Source organism: Rhinolophus sinicus, chromosome 18 (assembly GCF_057876585.1).
Source record: "Rhinolophus sinicus isolate RSI-liver-muscle chromosome 18, RSI-T2T, whole genome shotgun sequence".
NCBI classification, from domain to species: domain Eukaryota; kingdom Metazoa; phylum Chordata; class Mammalia; order Chiroptera; family Rhinolophidae; genus Rhinolophus; species Rhinolophus sinicus.
Window position 1 is genome coordinate 92002716 of NC_142518.1, and position 20144 is coordinate 92022859.

Here is a 20144-nt window from a genome sequence, read left to right on the forward strand (position 1 = left end):
TGACAATGCTCTAGTTAGGATCAAAGTCTGAATCAGCACTCAAGTATCTCATTTTCAGTTCAGGTTTCTTGAACTACTAGTCCAAGGCTCATATTATTACTGATAAGTGTTTCAAAATGCAGATACAAATTTACCAAACTTCTAATTTTTCCATGAAAGCTCAAATTTTATCATTGGCAAGAATACTATCTGTTTTTTCCGTGACAGGCACACTTTGTACATTTTTGAAGACTGAAAAACTGTATAGCAGACAACTCTAAAGGTGGCTCCCATGACTCCTTCCTGATATTTACACCCTTGTGTAATCTCCCCTAGAGTATGTGTAAGATCTCAGATTGCTTCTTACCAATACCATGTTTCCCAGAAAATAAGACCTAGCTGGACAATCAGCTCTAATGCGTCTTTTGGAGCAAAAATTAATATAAGACCCGGTCTTATTTTACTGTAATATAAGACCGGGTCTTATATAAGACACCGGGTCTTATTTTACTATAAGACCAGGTCTTATACAATATAATATGATATGAGACGATATATATGATATGATATAATATAATATAATATAATATAATATAATATAATATAATATAATATAATACCAGGTCTTATATTACTTTGTACTCCAAAAGCGCATTAGAGCTGACTGTCCAACTAGGTTTTATTTTCGGGGAAACACGGTAGAATATGGCAAAAATGACAAGACATACAATGAGTGTTACATAGTTCATCTTGCTGGGGACTCTCTTTCCCTTGCTGATTTTGAAGAAGCAACTAGTAGTGTTAGGAAGGCCTACACAGCAAGGAACTGAAAACAGTTTCTGGCTGACAACAGCAAAAAACTGCCACCCTCAGTCTGACAACCTACAAAGAACTGGATACCACCAACAACCAAGTGAGCTTGGAATCAGTATTAAATGATACTGCAGCTCTGGCCAACACCTTGATTGCAGCCTCATGAGATCCTGAAGCAGAGGATCCGGTCAAGCCATGCCCTGACTCCTTACTCACAGAAACCATGAGATAATAAGTGTATACTGCTTTAAGCTGCTAAGTTAGTGGTACTATTGTTATGCAGCAATAATTAATACATGGTGTTTTGTCAGTTATCCTTTCAAGTAAAAATGACATTCCATTGAAAAAGGCAGTGAGTTCAGTTTGCAATTAAATCACACAAGCGCTTTTTCTCAAGAAAACTTTATACTGAAGATACAGAAATGCTTTATGCATACTATCCATTGGATCACACAGAATATTTATAAAGAAGTATATTCAAGGGTTAAGAGTTAATAAAATTAGAAAAAAAATTACTTCTTTAAAGATATTCTTAAATAAAAGTCAAAATTTTCTATGGTAGGTGCTCGGAGGTCACCAATACAAAAACTACTAGTATAGTTTGGTTCCATTGCCTTGATTCATATTAAGGTGCCAGTAGTTTTAACCTCCGTTGCTTTTGTGTCACCAGTGTAAATGTTGACAAAGTAAAAAGGGGATAGTGTTACTATGACAACAGTTTTAACCTCATGGACGCTGGAAAGAGTCTCAGGGAATCCGAATAGTCTGTGTACTATACCATTGCCCGAAGGCAATGCTTCTATTTTTAAAAGTATATACTTAAATGTGTGGCTAGATGTGTGAATGTGCATATTTTATAAACTGGGATAATCTGAATTAAAATCTCAGCTCTATCATTTACCAGCTGTGTGGACTTGAGTGAATTATTTAGCCTCTCTGAGCCTCAGTTTCCTCAACTATAAAACGGGGATAATTATTGTGCCCACCTCATAGGGAAGTCACAAGAATTAAATGAGATATAATTTATATATAGCATTTAGAAAAAAGACCCATATTAACAGTCAAAGACATGTTGAATATTACCATTATCTATTACTTCTGTTAAAAAAATATTTCAAACTGAGCTATGAAGGTATGTTTTCAGAATAAACAGCAACAATGACCTTGGAACAATCTTCCAATTAAGACTACTCGGTTCAATTTACCATCTTAAGAATTTTGCCATTATAAAATATTCATTACTGATTATACTTTTTTTTACTAACCTTTAGATAGCATAGTTTTCAATATTATTTCTATTTAAATTAAGCTAAATATAATTACCTGATTTATTAACAGGTTGGCTAGTTAGTCCCTGCAGTTATTACTCTGGGTATTGGTTGAGCTATTATAAAGATGGTGATATTTTCTCATAGTGATTATGCTTCTATTGAAATGGTGACTAGCTATGATAGTCCACAATTCTAACTGTGTATTATAATATCCAATATATCCCTGAACTAATTGTGTATTTTCAGAAAAACTTACAGGTTTAGACACGTTCTGAACAATAACAGAGCTATGTGAAGATTTAGATTCAGGATGAAATCTAGGTAGGGCAGCCACTGGATTTGATGTTGGGTCTTTGTAGTGTTGACTTGTAGGCTTGAATGCATCAGTAAGACCTGTATTTTAAAATTACACAATATATTGAATATTTTTCTATACAACCAATTTTATCAAAATATTTCACTTCAAAATTAAAATAGTATAATACTGTACCTTGATTGAGTGTCTCATTCTTTATTCCCTTTGAGGATGAGCTGGAGTTACCTCTGTTCAAAATGTCTACAAAAAATATATTTATTTTAAAATTTATTTGAATCAAGTTTTTATTAAGCTAATAGAAAAAACTTTCCAAAAATATATCAATATACAACCAGTAATGGGTTGTAATATAGACTTGGGTTCCTGTGACTCCAGCTCTTCCCTCCAATCCTCATGCTATATCCATACCTCTAAGAGCCTGGACATTTCATAATGGGCAAGCTGATTGGATTAACTAAACCATTACTCTTGAGTTCTGAAAGGAACACTATCAGAGACTGCAGACTAAATTGAACATAGAATTTAACAGAGTATCTCAAATCTACTACTACACCAAATGTCAATGTGAGCCTAACATGACCCTCTGGATCAGTTTAAGATGGCTCACTCTTGTACCTGTATGAATGCATAATTTTTGGTTATTGAGGAATCAACTGAAAATTTGGAAGAGTAGAGATTTGGCTAAAATTTCTAATCAGAAAAAGGTACAAAGCATTTAAAAAAATCCCATAAAACCTCAAAAAATTTCCTTTGCTCCCTCCTAGTAGAAAAGAACCAGATCTCATAAAATAACTCTATAAAGTAAAAGGTCATACAAAAGCAGGGTTATTTTATGATAATGGAAATGCAGTGCTCTATGACTAAGCACTACAGAAGTCTTCTAGGAGAAAAATCTACTTGATATTGTTTTCATTCAGAAATTCAAGAGAAGTATTTACTCAAGTCATTAAAGAGCTATTCCTATAGTCTTTTTGGTGATAGTAGTCTATTGAACAAGTTTTTAACGCCCCTCATGGTGGTTCTACATAAATATTTAGCTCAGGTTCCATATGCTAAAATATTTTATGGCACACACATAAAACATCAATAAAATAATTTAAATTCTGAGTTAACTCAGAAAAGAATTTCACTGGAGTCAACTTTCTTTTTGATAGAATCACTTAAAACCAATACACATTATTCTTGTTAAGTACTGTTAACAGTTATCTACAATTGATATAAATCCAACCAGAACTGTCATGCTTTCAATAAGATGATTTGAACAATTTTGGAATATAGTAATATTTCAGTATAAAAATAATTATAGTGACTAGGAAACAACAATGAAGAGAACATTCTGCTCCACTATCAACAACAAACATACTAATATGCCTAGCTCATTTTATAACTGAAGTGGTACTTCACTTAGCACCTCTCAATTTGCCACAAGATTTTAAAATAAACTATTCTACCTCTTATAAAACTGAATAAAAGCGCTAGCCCAAGTTGAGAGTCAAGAGAAGCAAGAACTAGGATTTCAGAAAATTAAAAACTTGTCTCTTAACTACACTATTATGTACTGTCATGGTAAGTAAGAAAACACTGGTATGCTGGCTACATTCTTTGGTAAATTCTCCTTGCTTAAAAGAAACTAAATATAATAGGAAATAATCTGTTTCCTCTTTCTCTGAAATTCAGTATGTTGTTCCTCTGCATTTTACACATTTTTATTGGACCTTTTAATATTATCATCAATATTTTCACATTAACGTTGTAACAATATTAAATATAATTACTCTAACTGAAATCTAACAATCCACAAAGGTACTAGTCATGTTCTGCTGGAAAGCCATGAGTATCAAGTGTACTGACTGCCTGTGAGGTCCAAATAGAGTGGCTGAAGAGCAGGTCCTCCTCCTTCCTGAATATTATCAGGAATTGCTGGAAGATGGGTGTGGCCAGAACCACAGTCCATGTTGGTACACAGACCAGAGATTGTACAATCATGCAATGCCTGTTCATTTTGTAGCCATGAATCAAGATGACACTGTGATGAAGCAGTTACTTGGATGTGAGAACCCCCTCTGAAATTAATACAAACTTATTTAGTATTCTGAAATTTAAGCCAGGTGTTCCAAATACTTCCTTTTCTAGGTGTATTTGGGTTTAAGGGAGAGAAAGAAAAATTAACAAACAGGTAAATAGGCTACTTGGCTCCACTAAAAATTATAATTTCCAATTTCAGAAGGCCTACAATGCTGTTAGGTAATCTTAACCTTTAGTTAACTTAGTTAACATTTTCCTCTTCTCTCATACGTTAACCTCTCATCTCCTTACTCAAGTCCTCAACCACATTCTCCCTCTGATTCTTAGAAATTCTTACTGATCTCTATGCTCCTCCTCACATCTGTGCTTTCTCACCTTACAGAGTAACAAGGACATATAAGACGGTCTACAGATATTTCCATTAGAAATAACATCTTATAAAACTTTACTTCACTGAAAGCTTACTTGAAATGGCTGGTTTTGAACTTGATATCTCTCCAACAAAGATCAGCTCATCATCTTCTTCATCCTGAATTTCTTCTACTTTCTTCTGCCACGGTTCCAGTTCTTCCTCTTCACATTCCATAAAGAGTCCTGCCATTTTTGAATTATCTAATTTTCCAAAGGAGAAAAGCAAATCTTATTTTTAAATACATTTTTTCAACACATAGTATGACATTTAATGTGCATTTTAATAATCCTAATAGCAATAACTGAATTGATATTTGTAGACAGTACACGGTAGCAAATGAAGAAACTCAAAACTCGATCTCTAAGATCTACACTAGTAAAATTAAGCGAGCTAGCTAGATAATGGATGACAGTAGTTATTTATAGTGGCCAATAAATTTTAGGAACAGTCAAATCTAATCAAACTGAGCTTCAGTTTTATGACTAGAATATGGTTATGTCTGTGAAAATAATTATACCTGACTATTACCTGGAAAAACCCCCCACAAAATTCTGTATTAACAAAAGGGAGACAAACTAAGAATAAGAAGCAACAGGTGGAAGACATAATAGAAAACCTGAACTAGACTGAGGAATAATAGGCACAGAGCAAATCAGAGATGAGGTGTTACAATGAGAGCAGGGTAATTAAATGAGGCTTATTCCATCTCAGAGCAGATTAGACATTTCTCACCTGAAGAAACTAAGCAAAGAACATACTGTGAATACCACCAGCCTACAAGCGCTGACTAAGCACACAGAGCTCCTAGCAATCATTTTAGTGCCTCATTCTTAAATATGGATGGAGCACCAGAAATAGGACTAAAACCTCTAATGTAAAAGGCCAAAGCAACAAATTAAAAGACCTTAAAGGAAACAGAGATAATATACAGGGCAGGAGAAAATATTAGAGATAATATAATTAGCATTTTTAGAGATAAAACAAGAATGTTAAAAAAGTAACATTCAGAAAAAGATTATAAACATACACACAAAAATATATTCAGATCTATTTTAAAATCCTATTAAAAAAGATTGCCAAAATTCAGTTAAAAGAAACAAAAAACAAACAAACAAGAAAATCAAATGCCAAAGTTGAGTAAATGTCCCAAAAATGGAACAAAGACAGGTGTGTGTGTGTGTGTACACAAAATAGAGAAGACAAGATTATCAGAAAATCAATTTCAAAGGTACAACTCATTTAATAAAAGTTCCTGAAACGGAATAAAGAAAAAGGAGAGGGGATGTATTCAAAGGAAAAAAAAAATACAAGAAAAATTCACAGTTCAAAGGACATAAATTTCCAGATTGAAAGGGCCCACCAGCACCTAGCTCAATTTAGAAAATTTCCTACAGTAGAGGGACATATTGTGAAATTTCAGAATCCCAGAGATAAGGTAATATTGTAAAATCTGAGAGAGAAGAAAATTAGAATACTGCTCTCAAAAGTCTTAGTAAAAATAATTTTCAGTTTATAATTCTATACCCAGCCAAGATTTTTGTCAAGCATGAGGTACATATTCTTTCATCAAGAATAAAGACCAGCAACATCACACAAAATTTACCTCCCATTCACCCTTTCTTTCTTAGCAAGACTCCACCAAAATCTGAGACACAAGGAGGAAGGAGGAAGACAGAATGCAGAAAACTTGACATTTAACACAATACAAAGACAAAAGAAAGTCCCATGACAATAGTTGTTCAATAGGCATAGAGAGCAACCAGGCAAACTAGAGCAGAACATTACTCCCAGAAGATCCCCCGCCCCCCCCACACACATAAAATTAAATTGTTAGATTACCAGACAAGTTTTACCATATATAAAATCGAGTTAAGACACTATAGAAGGGTATGAAATGACTTGGCTACAGCTTTTAATAAAATTTAGCAAATTAAAAAAAATAAAAATGATATATTTAAAAAAGAGAAAATGTAAATGTATCAATAACATATTAATACCATAGTAGTATGGTCATCAGCAAACAATATTTATTATGGTCATCATAATAAAGACATCAAATATGATTTAACCAAAAATTGAGATATAACTACATTAGGATGCTTGGAGGGAGGAGTAAGTGTAAGAAAACTCAAGTCTTCATATTGTTCGATAGAAAGATCATTAGATAATGGCAAAAATGAATGACTGAAGAGACTGCAGTATGTTTTTAAATTTTAGAAATATGAAAATATTAGAAAAACAGCTAAACTAATGAAAGTGGATGCCTTGAGAAAACAGAGTATATAGGCCCAAAACGCATGCACACCCATGTGCAGACCCCTCTTGCCCGCTTTCTCCACCTTCAGGAAACTGTGGTTAATGCAACTTAACTTATAACTTCCAGATTATTTGTCTTTTTAAACCTACTCATGTATTCTTCTGGTTTTAAAAAAAGGTACTGAGGGAGCACCTAAATTAAAATAATACAGATGGTGCCAAAAAATGTATACACATTTTAAGAAAGGAAAAAACTGTACTAAAATTCTAATACTCAATATATACCAATAACAAAAGATGAATACAGGTCATATGTGCACATTTTTTTGGCACCACCGGTAGAAATAGGGATAGACATAAATGATGCTAGGTATATGGAATGAGGTATGAATGGGAAACAACTGAAAAATGAAAATATTAGGTTGGTGCAAAAATAATTGCAGTTTAAAAGGTTAAAAACTGCAAATAACACAATTACTTTTGCACCAACCTACTAAAATAATAACTCTAGGGTTCCGGCTTAAACAATGATATCTTCATCTTTTAAGTGCAGTAATATCTAAAGGTAATTTTATTAGATAAAGAGGGTAAGGGGGTTGGGGGTGGGAGATGAGGGTAAGGGGGATCAAATATATGGTGATGGAAGGAGAACTGACTCTGGGTGGTGAACACACAATGGGATTTATAGATGATGTAATACAGAATTGTACACCTGAAATCTATGTAATTTTACTAACAATTGTCACCCCAATAAATTAAAAAAAAAGTCATTTCTACTTTTAACTCAAAACGAAAAGGTATATAAAATTACATACAATACATACACCTTACATACAAAATAAACACCTTAACAAATTGGTGCTATTCTTTTAAAATTTTTAATTTAATTTCCCCTTCTATACAGGTATGCCAAAATCATTTCTTAGAATAATGTTGTTTAATGTTTAGTAGTCCACCTACCATAAAAAAAATCTTTCCCATTCTTCCAAATATAACCAATTTTATGAACAGACCCCTTTCTTTTCTAAACAACATATGATTAAAAATACACACACACAGATCTAAGTAAAATTAAAAAGTACTTGGTAGTTTAGCATTTGCATATTCTGAGTCCTTGAAAAAAACCATCCTCATTGTGTCCCTTGGAACCCTCATTTATACTGCTTCTTCCATCTAAAATATCCTTTCTCCTTAACCTACACTGTTCACATTACTCAAGTATTGTAGAAAAAGCATGAACTTGACATTAAATTGAATAGCTCAAATCTTTATTTTACCATTTCTAATCATGTGACCCTGGAGAAATTACTTGAATCTGTTTCCTTACTTCTAATATGGGTATACTCCCTACCTAATCAAAGTGGTAAGGTAAATTCAGGAAAATGCCATATTAAGTACCTAACTTCAAGGAGATATTCAACAAAATATCAGTTTCCTGCCTCTTCCCAACTCTTCGATTCCAGTTCAATTCCAAAAGTTCAATTCCAACTTCCTCAATAAACCATTAGACCTTGTTTTTCCTCCACCTCTTGCTACATTGATAGTCTATGCCACCCAATTCAATATTTACTGTATATGATCTCAAACTGCTCACTATTAATGTGTTTTAATTGAATACTCGTACATCTAACTCCAAAGTAAGCTTCTTGCGAGTGAAGAACAACATATTTATCTTTCTTTGTATTTCTTCCTACACACAGTAATCTACTAGATATGCAGTCAGCAATTAACATACAATAATCTATGGGCTAAGCAAAGTCAGGCAATGCAAACTTCTAAAAAATGAGGGAGATCCATGTATACCGATAATTTTAAAAAATCATTTCAGGGGAGATGATGTCATAGAAATGACGGTATGAGATGAGCCTCTTGAAATCTTCCCTGGAATTTACAACAAATTGAACAACTATAATTCCACACCTTTGTCTGCTTGCCCAGCAGACAAGCAAGACTAAGAGATGTGCAACTGAAATCATCTAAAAGTGGGCAAACTGGGTGTGGGGGGGAGGAGGGAAGCGGGTAGTATGAAGACGTGGGTCGCGTGGGCACAGGACGCAGACCTACCGCAGAGCTCCGAACTCTCTATATTCCAGAGCCACCGCAGCCACAGAAGAGGGAAGAATTCAAACTGCTAGTGCTCCCCTTATGGCCCACAGTCCCGCGTGAGGTACGGCTGAATCCAATGCTCACGACAGAGACCTCCAAGCAAAGACTGAGGGAAGAAGAGTGAAAATGGCAGTTTAAGCCCTCACTGCCAAGCAGAGGACCAAACACTTAGGCACAGAGACTAGCTGACCCCTCCTGATCCTCCCAGAGCTCGACCCACTCCCCCATGCTCAGTGCTAGAAGTGAATGACAGCAATGTCAGATCAAAAGAAAAGAACATTTGCAGTTCTGAGAACTGCAGCCCACAGCCACTGACTCACAGCCAACTAGTTCCAGCGAAGGGGAGGGAGCTCTAGGGGATGCGCTGGTGGTCTCCACCATTGCTCACAACCACCTTTCACAGCACACCCCGCCCCCATCCCCACCTATCTGGAAGATCCCTGCAGGGGTAAACAGAGTCACTGAAATACAAAGGCCCTGAATCTGGTGCAGGAAGAGCTTCTGAACTTTAGGAGCTTTCCACATCCCCCAACGGAGGCAGTGCCCTGAAACCTAGGCAACCTGCTCAGAGAGGACAAGCCCACCTTCCAGGAAATCCCCCCATTGTGTGAGAAGCCAGAACAGTGCAGAGAAAATATAACACTACAGCGTGAGAGAGAATTAAATGCTGCAGATGGAAAGAAAATACAGCATGCTACCAACACCTACTGGAAAGCAAAGAAAAAGACCTCTTCCTACCAGCCTGTTGCAGAACCGACTCTGTTGTAGATGCCTAGGAAGAGAAATAATAATTCACTAATTGCCATGAATAACCAAGGTAACAAGACAGCTCAGAAAGAAAATGAAAAGTCTCCAGAAAATGAACTTAAAGACATGGAAATATGTGACTTAAGAGATAGAGAATTCAAGATTGCAGCTCTGAAAAAACTCAACGAGCTGCAAGAAAACTCAGAGAAGCAGTCTAATGAACTCAGAAACACAATCAAAGAACAAAATGAACATTTTACAAAAGAGATTGAAATTTTAAAAAGAACCAAACAGAATTAATAGAGATTAAGAACTCAACAAAAGAAATGAAGAATGAAATAACCAGCTTAGGTAATAGAGCTGACCTGATGGAAGAAAGCATCAGTGACAGCGAAGATCGAAATCTGGAAATGACAAAGATGGGAGAGAGACTTGACAGTTAAAAGAAATTCTACAAAAACTTTCTGACACCATCAGAAAGAGCAAATTAAAAATAATGGTCATACCTTAAGAAGAAAGGGAGAAGGGAAACAAATAGTTGACAAGAACTTCCCAAACTTGTAAAAAGAAGTGGATCCTTGAATCCCAGAAGCAAATAGAACACCTAATTACCTCAACCCTAACAGACCTTCTCCAAGACACATTGTATTGAAGCTGTCAAAAATTAACAAGGGGCCAGCCTGGTGCCTCAGTCGGTTGGAGCTCAGTCCATGGTCCTAATGCTGAAGGCTGCCAGTTCAAATCCTACATGGGCCTGTGGGCTCTCAACCTCAAAGCTGCCTGTTCGATTCCTCGACTCCTGCAAGGGATGGTGGGCTCCACGCCCAGCAACTAAGATTGAACACGGCACCTTGAGCTGAGCTGCTGCTGAGGTCCCAGATGGATCAGTTGGTTGGAGTGTAGGCTCTCAACTACAAGGTTGCTGGTTTGACTCCTGCAAGGGATGGTGGATTGTGCCCCCTGCAACTGACAACAGCAACTGGACCTGGAGCTGAGATGCACCCTCCACAACCAAGATTGAAAGGCCAACAACTTGACTTGGAAAAAGTCCTGGAAGTACACACTGTTCCCCAATAAAGTCCAGTTCCCCTTCCCCAATAAAATCTTTTAAAAAATTAACAACAAACAAAGAATCCTCAAGGCAGGCAGGGAAAAGAACACGGTAACCTACAAAGGAAAGCCCATTAGTTTATCATCAGATTTTTCAGGAGAACTCTCCAAGTCAGGAGGGAGTAGACTCAAATATTCAAACTAATGAAAAAGAGAAATTATGAGCCAAGAATAATATATCCAGCAAACATATCTTTTGGATATGAAGGAGGAATAAGACCTTTCTAGACATCTACAAACTGAGGAAATTTCTGACACATGACCTGTACTACAAGAAATACTGAAGGAGGTTATTCAACCAGAATAAATAGGGATATTTTGTGACAACAAAAACATAAAAGGGGGGGTGAGTACAGGTCTGAAAGTGGCATTAGGGAATGGAGCAAGTAAGCATGCTGAAGAAAATGGAATACTGTAAATACGAAACTTTCTTTTACATAAACTTAATGGTAACCACTCAAAAAAAATCTAGAACTGAAGTATATAACATTAAAAAAAAAGAAACAGAGGGAAAAATCATAGAATATCACCACATTGAAATAACAGACAGCAACAAAAAGCCAAAGAAACAATGCAGACACAGTCCTACCAGAAAACCAAAGATAGAGTGATAGGAAATCCTCATGTATCAAAATCACCTTAAATGTAAATGGTCTGAACTCACCAATAAAATGGCACAGAGTAGCAGACTGGATCAAAAAACTAAACCCAACCATATGCTGCCTCCAAGTGACACATCTCAGCTACAAGGACAAGCATAGACTCAAAGTGAAAGGGTGGAAATTGACACTCCAAGCAAATGGTATCCAGAGATAATCAGGTGTAGCCATACTGATATTAGATGAAACAGACTTCAATAAAAAAGGCAACAAGAGACATAGATGGACATTTCATAATGGTAAAGGTTAACTATAAAACAAGAAGACATAACAGTCATCAATATTTGTGCCCCCAATCAGGGAGCACAGAAATATACTAAGCAACTGTTAACAGAACTAAAGGGAGAAACCGACCAAAACACCATTATACTAGGGGACCTAAATACATCATTGACAGCTATGGCTAGATCATCCAAACAGGAAATAAGGAAAAGAAATATCAGTCCTAAATGACACATTAGATAAAATGGACATAATTGACATATATAGAGCACTTCATCTTAGAACATTAGACTGTACATTACTTTCTAGTGCACATGGAACATTCTCAAGGATAGACCATATATTGGGACATAAAACTTGCCTCAGCAAATTTAAGAAGATTGAAGTCATACCGACCATATTAGCTGATCAGAAGGCTTTGAAATTGGATATCAACTGCAAAAAGAAAGCATGAAAAACCACAAATATGTCGAGATTAATCAAAATGCTTTTAAAACATGAAGGAGTCAAAGAAGAAATGATAGGAGAGATCAAAAGATACATAGAAACCAATGAGAATGAAAATACATCCTACCAAAATTTTTGGGATGCAGTGAAAACAGTTTTAAGAGAGAAATTTATATCATTACAGGCCTATCTCAAGAAACAAGAAAAATCCCAGATAAGTAACCTCTCGTTACACCTTAAAGAACTAGAAAAAGAAGAACAAATGAAACCCAAACTCAGCTGAAGGATGGAAATAATAAAATCAGAGCAGAAGTAAATGAAATAGAGAACAAAAGGACAATAGAAAAAAATTAATGTGAGAGCTGGTTGTTTGAAAACATCAATAAAAATGACAAACCCTTGACTAGACTCAGTAAGATAAGAAGACAAAAGACACAAACAAAATCAGAAATGAAAGGGGGAAAGTTACCATGGATGCCACAGAAATACAAAGTATTATACATCCAAGAATACTATGAAGAGCTATATGCCACCAAATTCAATAACCTAGAAGAAATGGGAAAGTTCTTAGAAAAATAAAGCCTTCCAAAGCAGAATCACGAAAAATTGGAAAAGCTAAATAGACTGATCACCAGTAAGGAAACTGAATCAGTCATCTGAAACCTCCCCAAAAGCAAAAGTCTGGGACCAGATGGCTTCACTAGTGAATTCTACCAAACATTCAAAGAGGATCTAATACTGAAAGTCTTCCAAAAGACTGAAGAAGAGACAGTACTCCCTAACTCATTTTATGAGGTCAACGTTACCCTGATACCAAAACCTGGTAAGGATAACACAAAAAAAGAAAATTACAGGCCAACATGTCTGATAAATATTTATGTGAAAATCCTAAACAAAATTTTAGCAAATCGAATGCAACAATGCATTAAAAAGATTACACATCACGAGCAAGTGGGGTTCATGCCAGGGGCACAAGGATGGTTCAACATACGCAAATCCATCAATGTGATACATCACATAAACAAAATAAAGGACAAAAAAATATGATTATATCAAAAGATGCAGAAAAAAAAGCGTTTGACAATATACAACAATCATTTATGATTAAACCACTTAATAAAATAGGTATAGAAGGAAAATACCTTAACATAATAAAGGCCATATATGACAAACCCTCAGCTAATACCGTAATTAATGCTGAAAAACAGAAGTATTTTGCTCTATGTTGAGGAACACGACAGGGCTGTCCCCTATCAACTCTGTTTTTCAACATAGTATTGGAAGTCCCAGCCAGAGCAATTAGGCAAGAGAAAGAAATAAAACACATCCAATTGGGAATGAAGAAGTTAAATTCTCACTTTTTGTACATGATGTGATGCTATATACAGATGTGATGCTATATACAAAAAGCTATTAGAAACAATAAACAACTACAGTCAAGTTGCTGGCTACAAAATGTACAAAAGTCCACTGCATTTCTACCGTGTTTTCCCAAAAATAAGACCTACACAGATAATCAGGTGTAATATGTCTTTTGGAGCAAAAATTAATACAAGACCCGGTATTATATATTAGACCCGGTCTTGTATTATAGCTAAATAAGAGCAGGTCTCATATTAATTTTTGTTCCAAAAGATGCATTAGAGCTTATTGTTCGGCTAGGTTTTATTTTCAGGGAAACACGGTACATACTGACAATGAAATCTCAAAAAAAGAAACTGAAAAAAAGACAAACCAATTCCTTTTGCCATTGCAACAAAAAGAATAAAATACCTAGGAATAAAATTAACCAAAGATGTGAAAGACTTACATATTGAGAACTGTAAGATATTTTTAGAAGAAATTGAAGACACAAAGAAATGGAAAGACATTCCGTGTTCATGGATTGAAAGAATCAACATAGGTAAAATGACCATATTACTCAAGGCAATATACAGATATAACGCAACCCCCATCAAAATCTCAATAGCATTTTTTAAAGAAATAGAACAAAAATCATCAGATTTGTATGGAACCACAAAAGACCCTGAATAGCTAAAGCAATCCAAAAAAAAGAACAATGCTGGAGGTATCACACTCCCTGACTTCAGCTTGTACTACAGGGCAACAAATAATAAAAAAAGTATGGCTTTGGCAAAAAAAAAAAAAAACACAACACAAAAAAAACACACACAGACACATGGAGCAATGGAATAGAATTGAGAACCCAGAAATAAACCTGCATGAATGTGGACAGATAACTTCCGACAAAGAAGCAAAAAACGTACAATAGAGAAAAGACAGTCTCTTCAATAAATGGTGCTGGCAGAATTGGAAAGCCACGTTTAAAAGAATGACACTAGACTTCTATCTCTCACCATGTACCAAAATTAACTCTAAATGGATGAAAGACCTAAACATAAGACCTGAAAAAATAAACTGCATCGAAAAAAACATAGGTACTAAACTTATGGACCTGGGGTTCAAAGAGCATTTTATGAATTTTACTTCAAAGGCAAGGCAAGTAAAAGCTAAAATAAATGAATTGAATTATATGAAACTAAAAAGCTTCTGCACAGCAAAAGAAACCATCGACAAAATAAAGAGGAAACCAACCAAGTGGGAGAAAATTTTTGAAAACAAAGCTTCCAATAAGGGACTAATATCCAAAATATATAAGGAACTCATACAACTCAACAACAGAAAAACAAACAACCCAATTGATAAATGGGCAGAGGACCTGAAGAGACATTTCTCCGAAGAGGAGAAACAAATGGCAAATAGACATATGAAAAAATGCTCAACATCACTAATCATCAGAGAAATGCAAATGAAAGCCACAATGAGATATCACCTCACCCCAGTCAGAATGGCTATCATCAATAAGACAAATAGTAACAAATGTTGGAGAGGTTGTGGAGAAAAAGGAACCCTCATACACTGTTGGTGGGAATGCAGACTGGTGCAGCCGTTATGGAAAGCAGTGTGGAGGTTCCTCAGAAAATTAAGAATAGAATTACCATAGGACCCAGCAATCCCTCTCCTGGGTATCTACCCAAAAAATCTAAAGACATTTATCCATAAAGACATATGTGCTCCAATGTTCATTGCAGCTTTATTTTTGGTGGACAAGACATGGAAACAACCAAAGTATCCTTCCATAAATGATTGGATAAAGACGTTGTGGTATGTATTATGTCTGCAGAATGGAATACTATTCTGCCATAGGAAAAGATGAAATAGTACCATTTGTGACAACATTCGTGAGATTATGCTGAGCGAAATGAGTCAGACAGAAAAAGAAGAGAACCAAATGGTTTCACTCATATGTGGTATACAAAACTGTAAACAACAAAAGAACAAGACAAACAAATGAAGAAACAAAAACTCATAGACACGGAGGATAGTTTAGTGCTTACCAGAGAGTAAGGGGCGGGGAGGTGATGGTAGATGAGGGCAAAGGGGGTCACATACATGGTGATGAAAAGAGAACTGATTCTAGATGGTGAGCACACAATGTGATAAATAGATGATGTATTACAGAATTGTACACCTGAATTCTATGTAACTTTACTAACAATTGTCACTCTAATAAACTTTAATTAAAAAAATCATTTCTATGTATGTCAATACCATGGTCTTGACACCATATTGTCACATAGGTCTTCCTCATTCTTTTTAACCAGGTACTGCCACTGTCAATATATTTCAAGATAGACTGTAGAGTCAAAATTACTTAAAGGCACATAATAGCATATATAGTATGATTTTATTTAGGAATAACTTATTTTGTCTGTACACAAAAATGTTTGTGATTATGTATACCAAACCAACAATAGTAATTATCTCTTTAAATGAGGAAAAAACACTATATTTCTACTTTAGTAACATTTGTATTGTGTATTGTTCTTTTTTACTATGGGCATGTATTACTTTAATAAATGTTAATTGTTTTTTAAAGATGTGCCCACCTCTACTTTTCTCACCCTTTTTCTTGAAGCAAGGTTATTAAGTATATAAGCCACAGATATTACTAGTATCACTTGCAATAGCAATACTTACTTTTTGGTTGAAAAGTTTTGTTGTCGTCCATCAAGTTTCAGAGTCACCTAAGCACCAACATATGACACCAATGAATTTTATGAATTACTTTAACACCAAATATTGAAGCATGAAACTCAAGATTCCTAATTCTTTGAGTCTGATTTGGATCTGGAGCAAACTCACCATGTGACTCCAGACAAGGTAGCAAGTTAGGCGTTAGTTTTCTGACCTATAAAATAAAGATACCTACTATTAGGGTGGATTTGTTAAATTAAGTGTACACACATTTAATACTTCTACAAAAAGCTTACCATTTGAGTTTGATGTGCTTGATATATACACGCTACTTACTTTCCATAATTGGTTCATTTCTGAATGAATGCAAATTTAGTGAATAAAATGAATGCATTAAAATTTATTACTTGAAGAATCTGATGAATTATTAGATTACAAATAATCTTTGAAAGGCATCCTTTTGTAAAGATGAGTAATCACCCTATAAATTATGTTTTAGTATATCTGAATTTTGAAATGCTAAGTGATATTAATCTTTAACTGTTTCTTATGTTTCACATCAGAAATAAATGTAATTATTATTATAAAAAAAATATGTTCCAAGAAATTTTGTTTATATTTTATTTTTATTTTTATTTTTTTTATTTTTCGGCAACAGACGGGCACCGAGGGCCAAAAATAATCGGGGCTCTGGAGAGAGGAGGATCCGGTCCGCACAGATATCGTGCCCTGATGGGAGTTGGAGGCGTCGGGGGCGGCCGATGCAACGGATTGCGAGGCGGTGCCGGCAACCGGTGCTGCGGCAGGCAGCTGAAAAATGGCTCCAGGAATGCTTATATTTTTTTTATCAACACTTAGAAACAGAAAGAGAGTTGGATAAATTTCATCATAGATTAATTTATTAAAAATATTTACTCATTGACTTCTGTGCTCAAGGTAATGTGCTCAGTTCTAGGGAAAAAAATTAAGATGAATAAATCATAGTCCTTGCCTTCAGCAGTTTACAATCTTATATGTCTATGGTTCTTTGGGCTTTTAAAAAAGCTGTTAAACTAAACATTATAAAACAAAAACACTTAGTTTCTTTAAACAGGAATTTGTGTTCTGAATTCTCATGCACATACTACATATTTACATACAAAATAAACATACTTTTAAAAGCTTTTTCAGTTATAAACCAAAAAAGTAAAAAAAATTAGACATCACAAATACAAAGTATTAGGGTAAACAGCTAATTGAGTCTTCACATTTGTCTTTATCCTTAGACTGCAAAAGCAAACTTTCCTGTTTTTTTTTCCATTTCAAATTCCAAATTATTTAGACTGAATTAGACCAAAGGAGGGGGAACTACTTTAACTCCAGAAGAGGTTCTGCTATAAATGTGTGAATTACTATTACAATCTCTAGTAAATTCAGTACTTAAGTAAGTTTCCCTAGTTCTGAGGTTTGACTATTCAAATCTCTTTAACTCAATTATTTGAATAGTTATCACTTGTCCTGCAACTACAATTAAGGTAATGCATATGTTAAATAGATGAATACGTAACAATTCTTTTTCAGCATTAAGGACCTACTGCTGCCAAGAATACACAATATTTTTTAAGAGTCACAACTGCACAGCCTATATAACTCATATAGAACACTTTTATTAAATGATCATGTAAAACATCTATTGGCACAAATACCCTAAAATTAGTACTAAATGTACAACTAGTATATATAAACAAGTCCTATCTACTGTCTATGACTACAGAGATGGCTTTTAGTGCCCATCGCAGCCAACAAGGAGCCTCAATTGGTACACTGACAAACACTTTAAAGAGTCAGAAATCCTCAGATGCCATTTAGAATTACAACTTCAGTCTAAAGCTGTGCTACCCAATAAGGTAGTTGAGCCCTCCAAAACTATCACCACAAAAACTCTCAAGTCATCACCTCAGAGTTTTGGTGGCAGGGCAAATAATTCTATGGGAGATTAAATCATCTGTCAGAGAAATGCAATATCCAGCAAAACATGCAGTGAGAATCTTGGAGCTCCTACAATAGCAACTCCAGAGGTTCTCTAGGTCCTGCAACTCAAGAGTTGGCATCAAAATACGCAGAAAAGTAAAGAACTCGCCACTTCAGCTATTGAGTCAGGTAGAGAAACTATGCTCAAATTTAATACACTGTTTCTGTGGGGGGAGGGAATGAATTCCAAGTAACTGACAAACACCTCTTTGGACACATCCACTCAGTTTTTGGTGGCTGCCTGTGTAAATTATAATTATTTAATATTTTTTTTTGTTTTCACCTTTTATATATTTGAAATCCAACATTCTTTTAAGAGTTCATTCTACAAAAATTAAAAAAATAATAATGGATTAAAATAGTTCAAATGGTAAATTGTATGTTATGTATATTTTACCACAAGAAAAATATTTTAAAAATTAATGGATACCATTTCACACCCACTAAGATGGCTATAATAAAACAGACAGATAATAACAAGCATTGGCAAAGATATAGAGAAATGGGAATCCTTATACATTGCTGGTGAGAATATGAAATGGTGCAGACACTGAAAAACACTTTGGCAGTTCCTCATAAAGTTAAACATAAAGTTACCATATGAATCAGCAATTCCACTCCTACCAAGAGAACTGAAAATATATGTCCACAGAAAAATGTTTACAGAAATGTTCATAGCAGCATTACTGATAATAGCCAAAAAGTAGAAACCCAAATGTCTGGCTGATGAATAGGTAAACAAAATGTGATGTACCTATACTATGCAATAATATTCAGTCATAAAAAGGAATGAAGTACTGATACATACTACAATATGGATGGACCTGGAGAACATTATATTAAGTGAAAAAGCCAGTCAAAAAGACCACGTATTGTATGATTTCATTTATATGAAATTTCCAGAAACAGCAAATCCATAAAAACAGAAAGTAGAATAGTGGTGGCTTAGGGTTGGGAGGGTTGGGGAGAATGGGTTTCTTTTTGGGATGATGGACACATTTTAAAACTGTGGTGATGGTTGGACAGCACAATGAATATACTAAAACCATTGAATTATACACTTCAAATGGGTGAATTGTATGTTATATGAATTATATCTCAATAAGGCTGTTAAGAAAATAATAAGCTGGTAGGATATAAAGCTGGGAGTGGTGGAGTTACTATGTGGAGAAAGACTGCCTAAAAAGAAGCCAACCAAGAGAAGAGCAAAGCCATAACACTCTGGGGTAGAGAAATAGAGGGTAGGGAAGGGAGACGTTCAAATTCTGATACCACTTAAACACCTGAAGCTAGCCATTCTTGAAGCATATTGACTAGTAAGACATTTCAGTTAAGAGGAAATAATTGTTTATTTTTGAGCTAGGTTTCTGGTACTTGTATTGAAGAGCAATAACACATTTACCAATGGATTACTACAACATTTTTTAAACTAACAAATCTCTGGGGAAAACATATATTCAGATGGTGCAACTGAGTTCTAAAACAATATATTGTTTTGCTTTCTATCTAAAAAATTAACATTAGCATGCTCTGGAATCATCTAGATGGCCACCTTATAACTATGCTGTCCCATAATTTCAGTACTCATGGTTTTAAAAATTGAGATATAATTGACATATTATTAGTTATACATTATAGTAGTTTCAGGTGTACATGATTCAATTTATGTATATTGTGATCACAATAAGTCTACTTAACATCCATCACCACAGTTACAATTTTTTTTCTTGTGA

At 34.9% G+C, this 20144-nt stretch overlaps 1 protein-coding gene across 3 annotated transcripts in view; it reads right to left on the reverse strand.

Moving 5' to 3' along the window:
* ZNF280C (zinc finger protein 280C) overlaps positions 1-20144 on the reverse strand; it is a 63714-nt gene that overhangs the window by 38226 nt on the left and 5344 nt on the right. Inside the window, exons 2-6 of one of the 3 annotated variants that reach the window (XM_019717007.2) lie at positions 16570-16615; positions 16405-16451; positions 4870-5016; positions 2554-2619; positions 2320-2456 (exon numbers count right to left, since the gene is read on the reverse strand). In XM_019717007.2, the coding sequence (XP_019572566.2) occupies positions 2320-2456; positions 2554-2619; positions 4870-5016; positions 16405-16435 (381 nt within the window). In that variant the 5' untranslated portion in view covers positions 16436-16451; positions 16570-16615. Of the gene's footprint in view, positions 1-2319; positions 2457-2553; positions 2620-4869; positions 5017-9136; positions 9276-16404; positions 16452-16569; positions 16616-20144 lie in introns of those variants that run through there. The other 2 variants (XM_074323340.2, XM_074323338.2) reach the window with 2 other exon arrangements.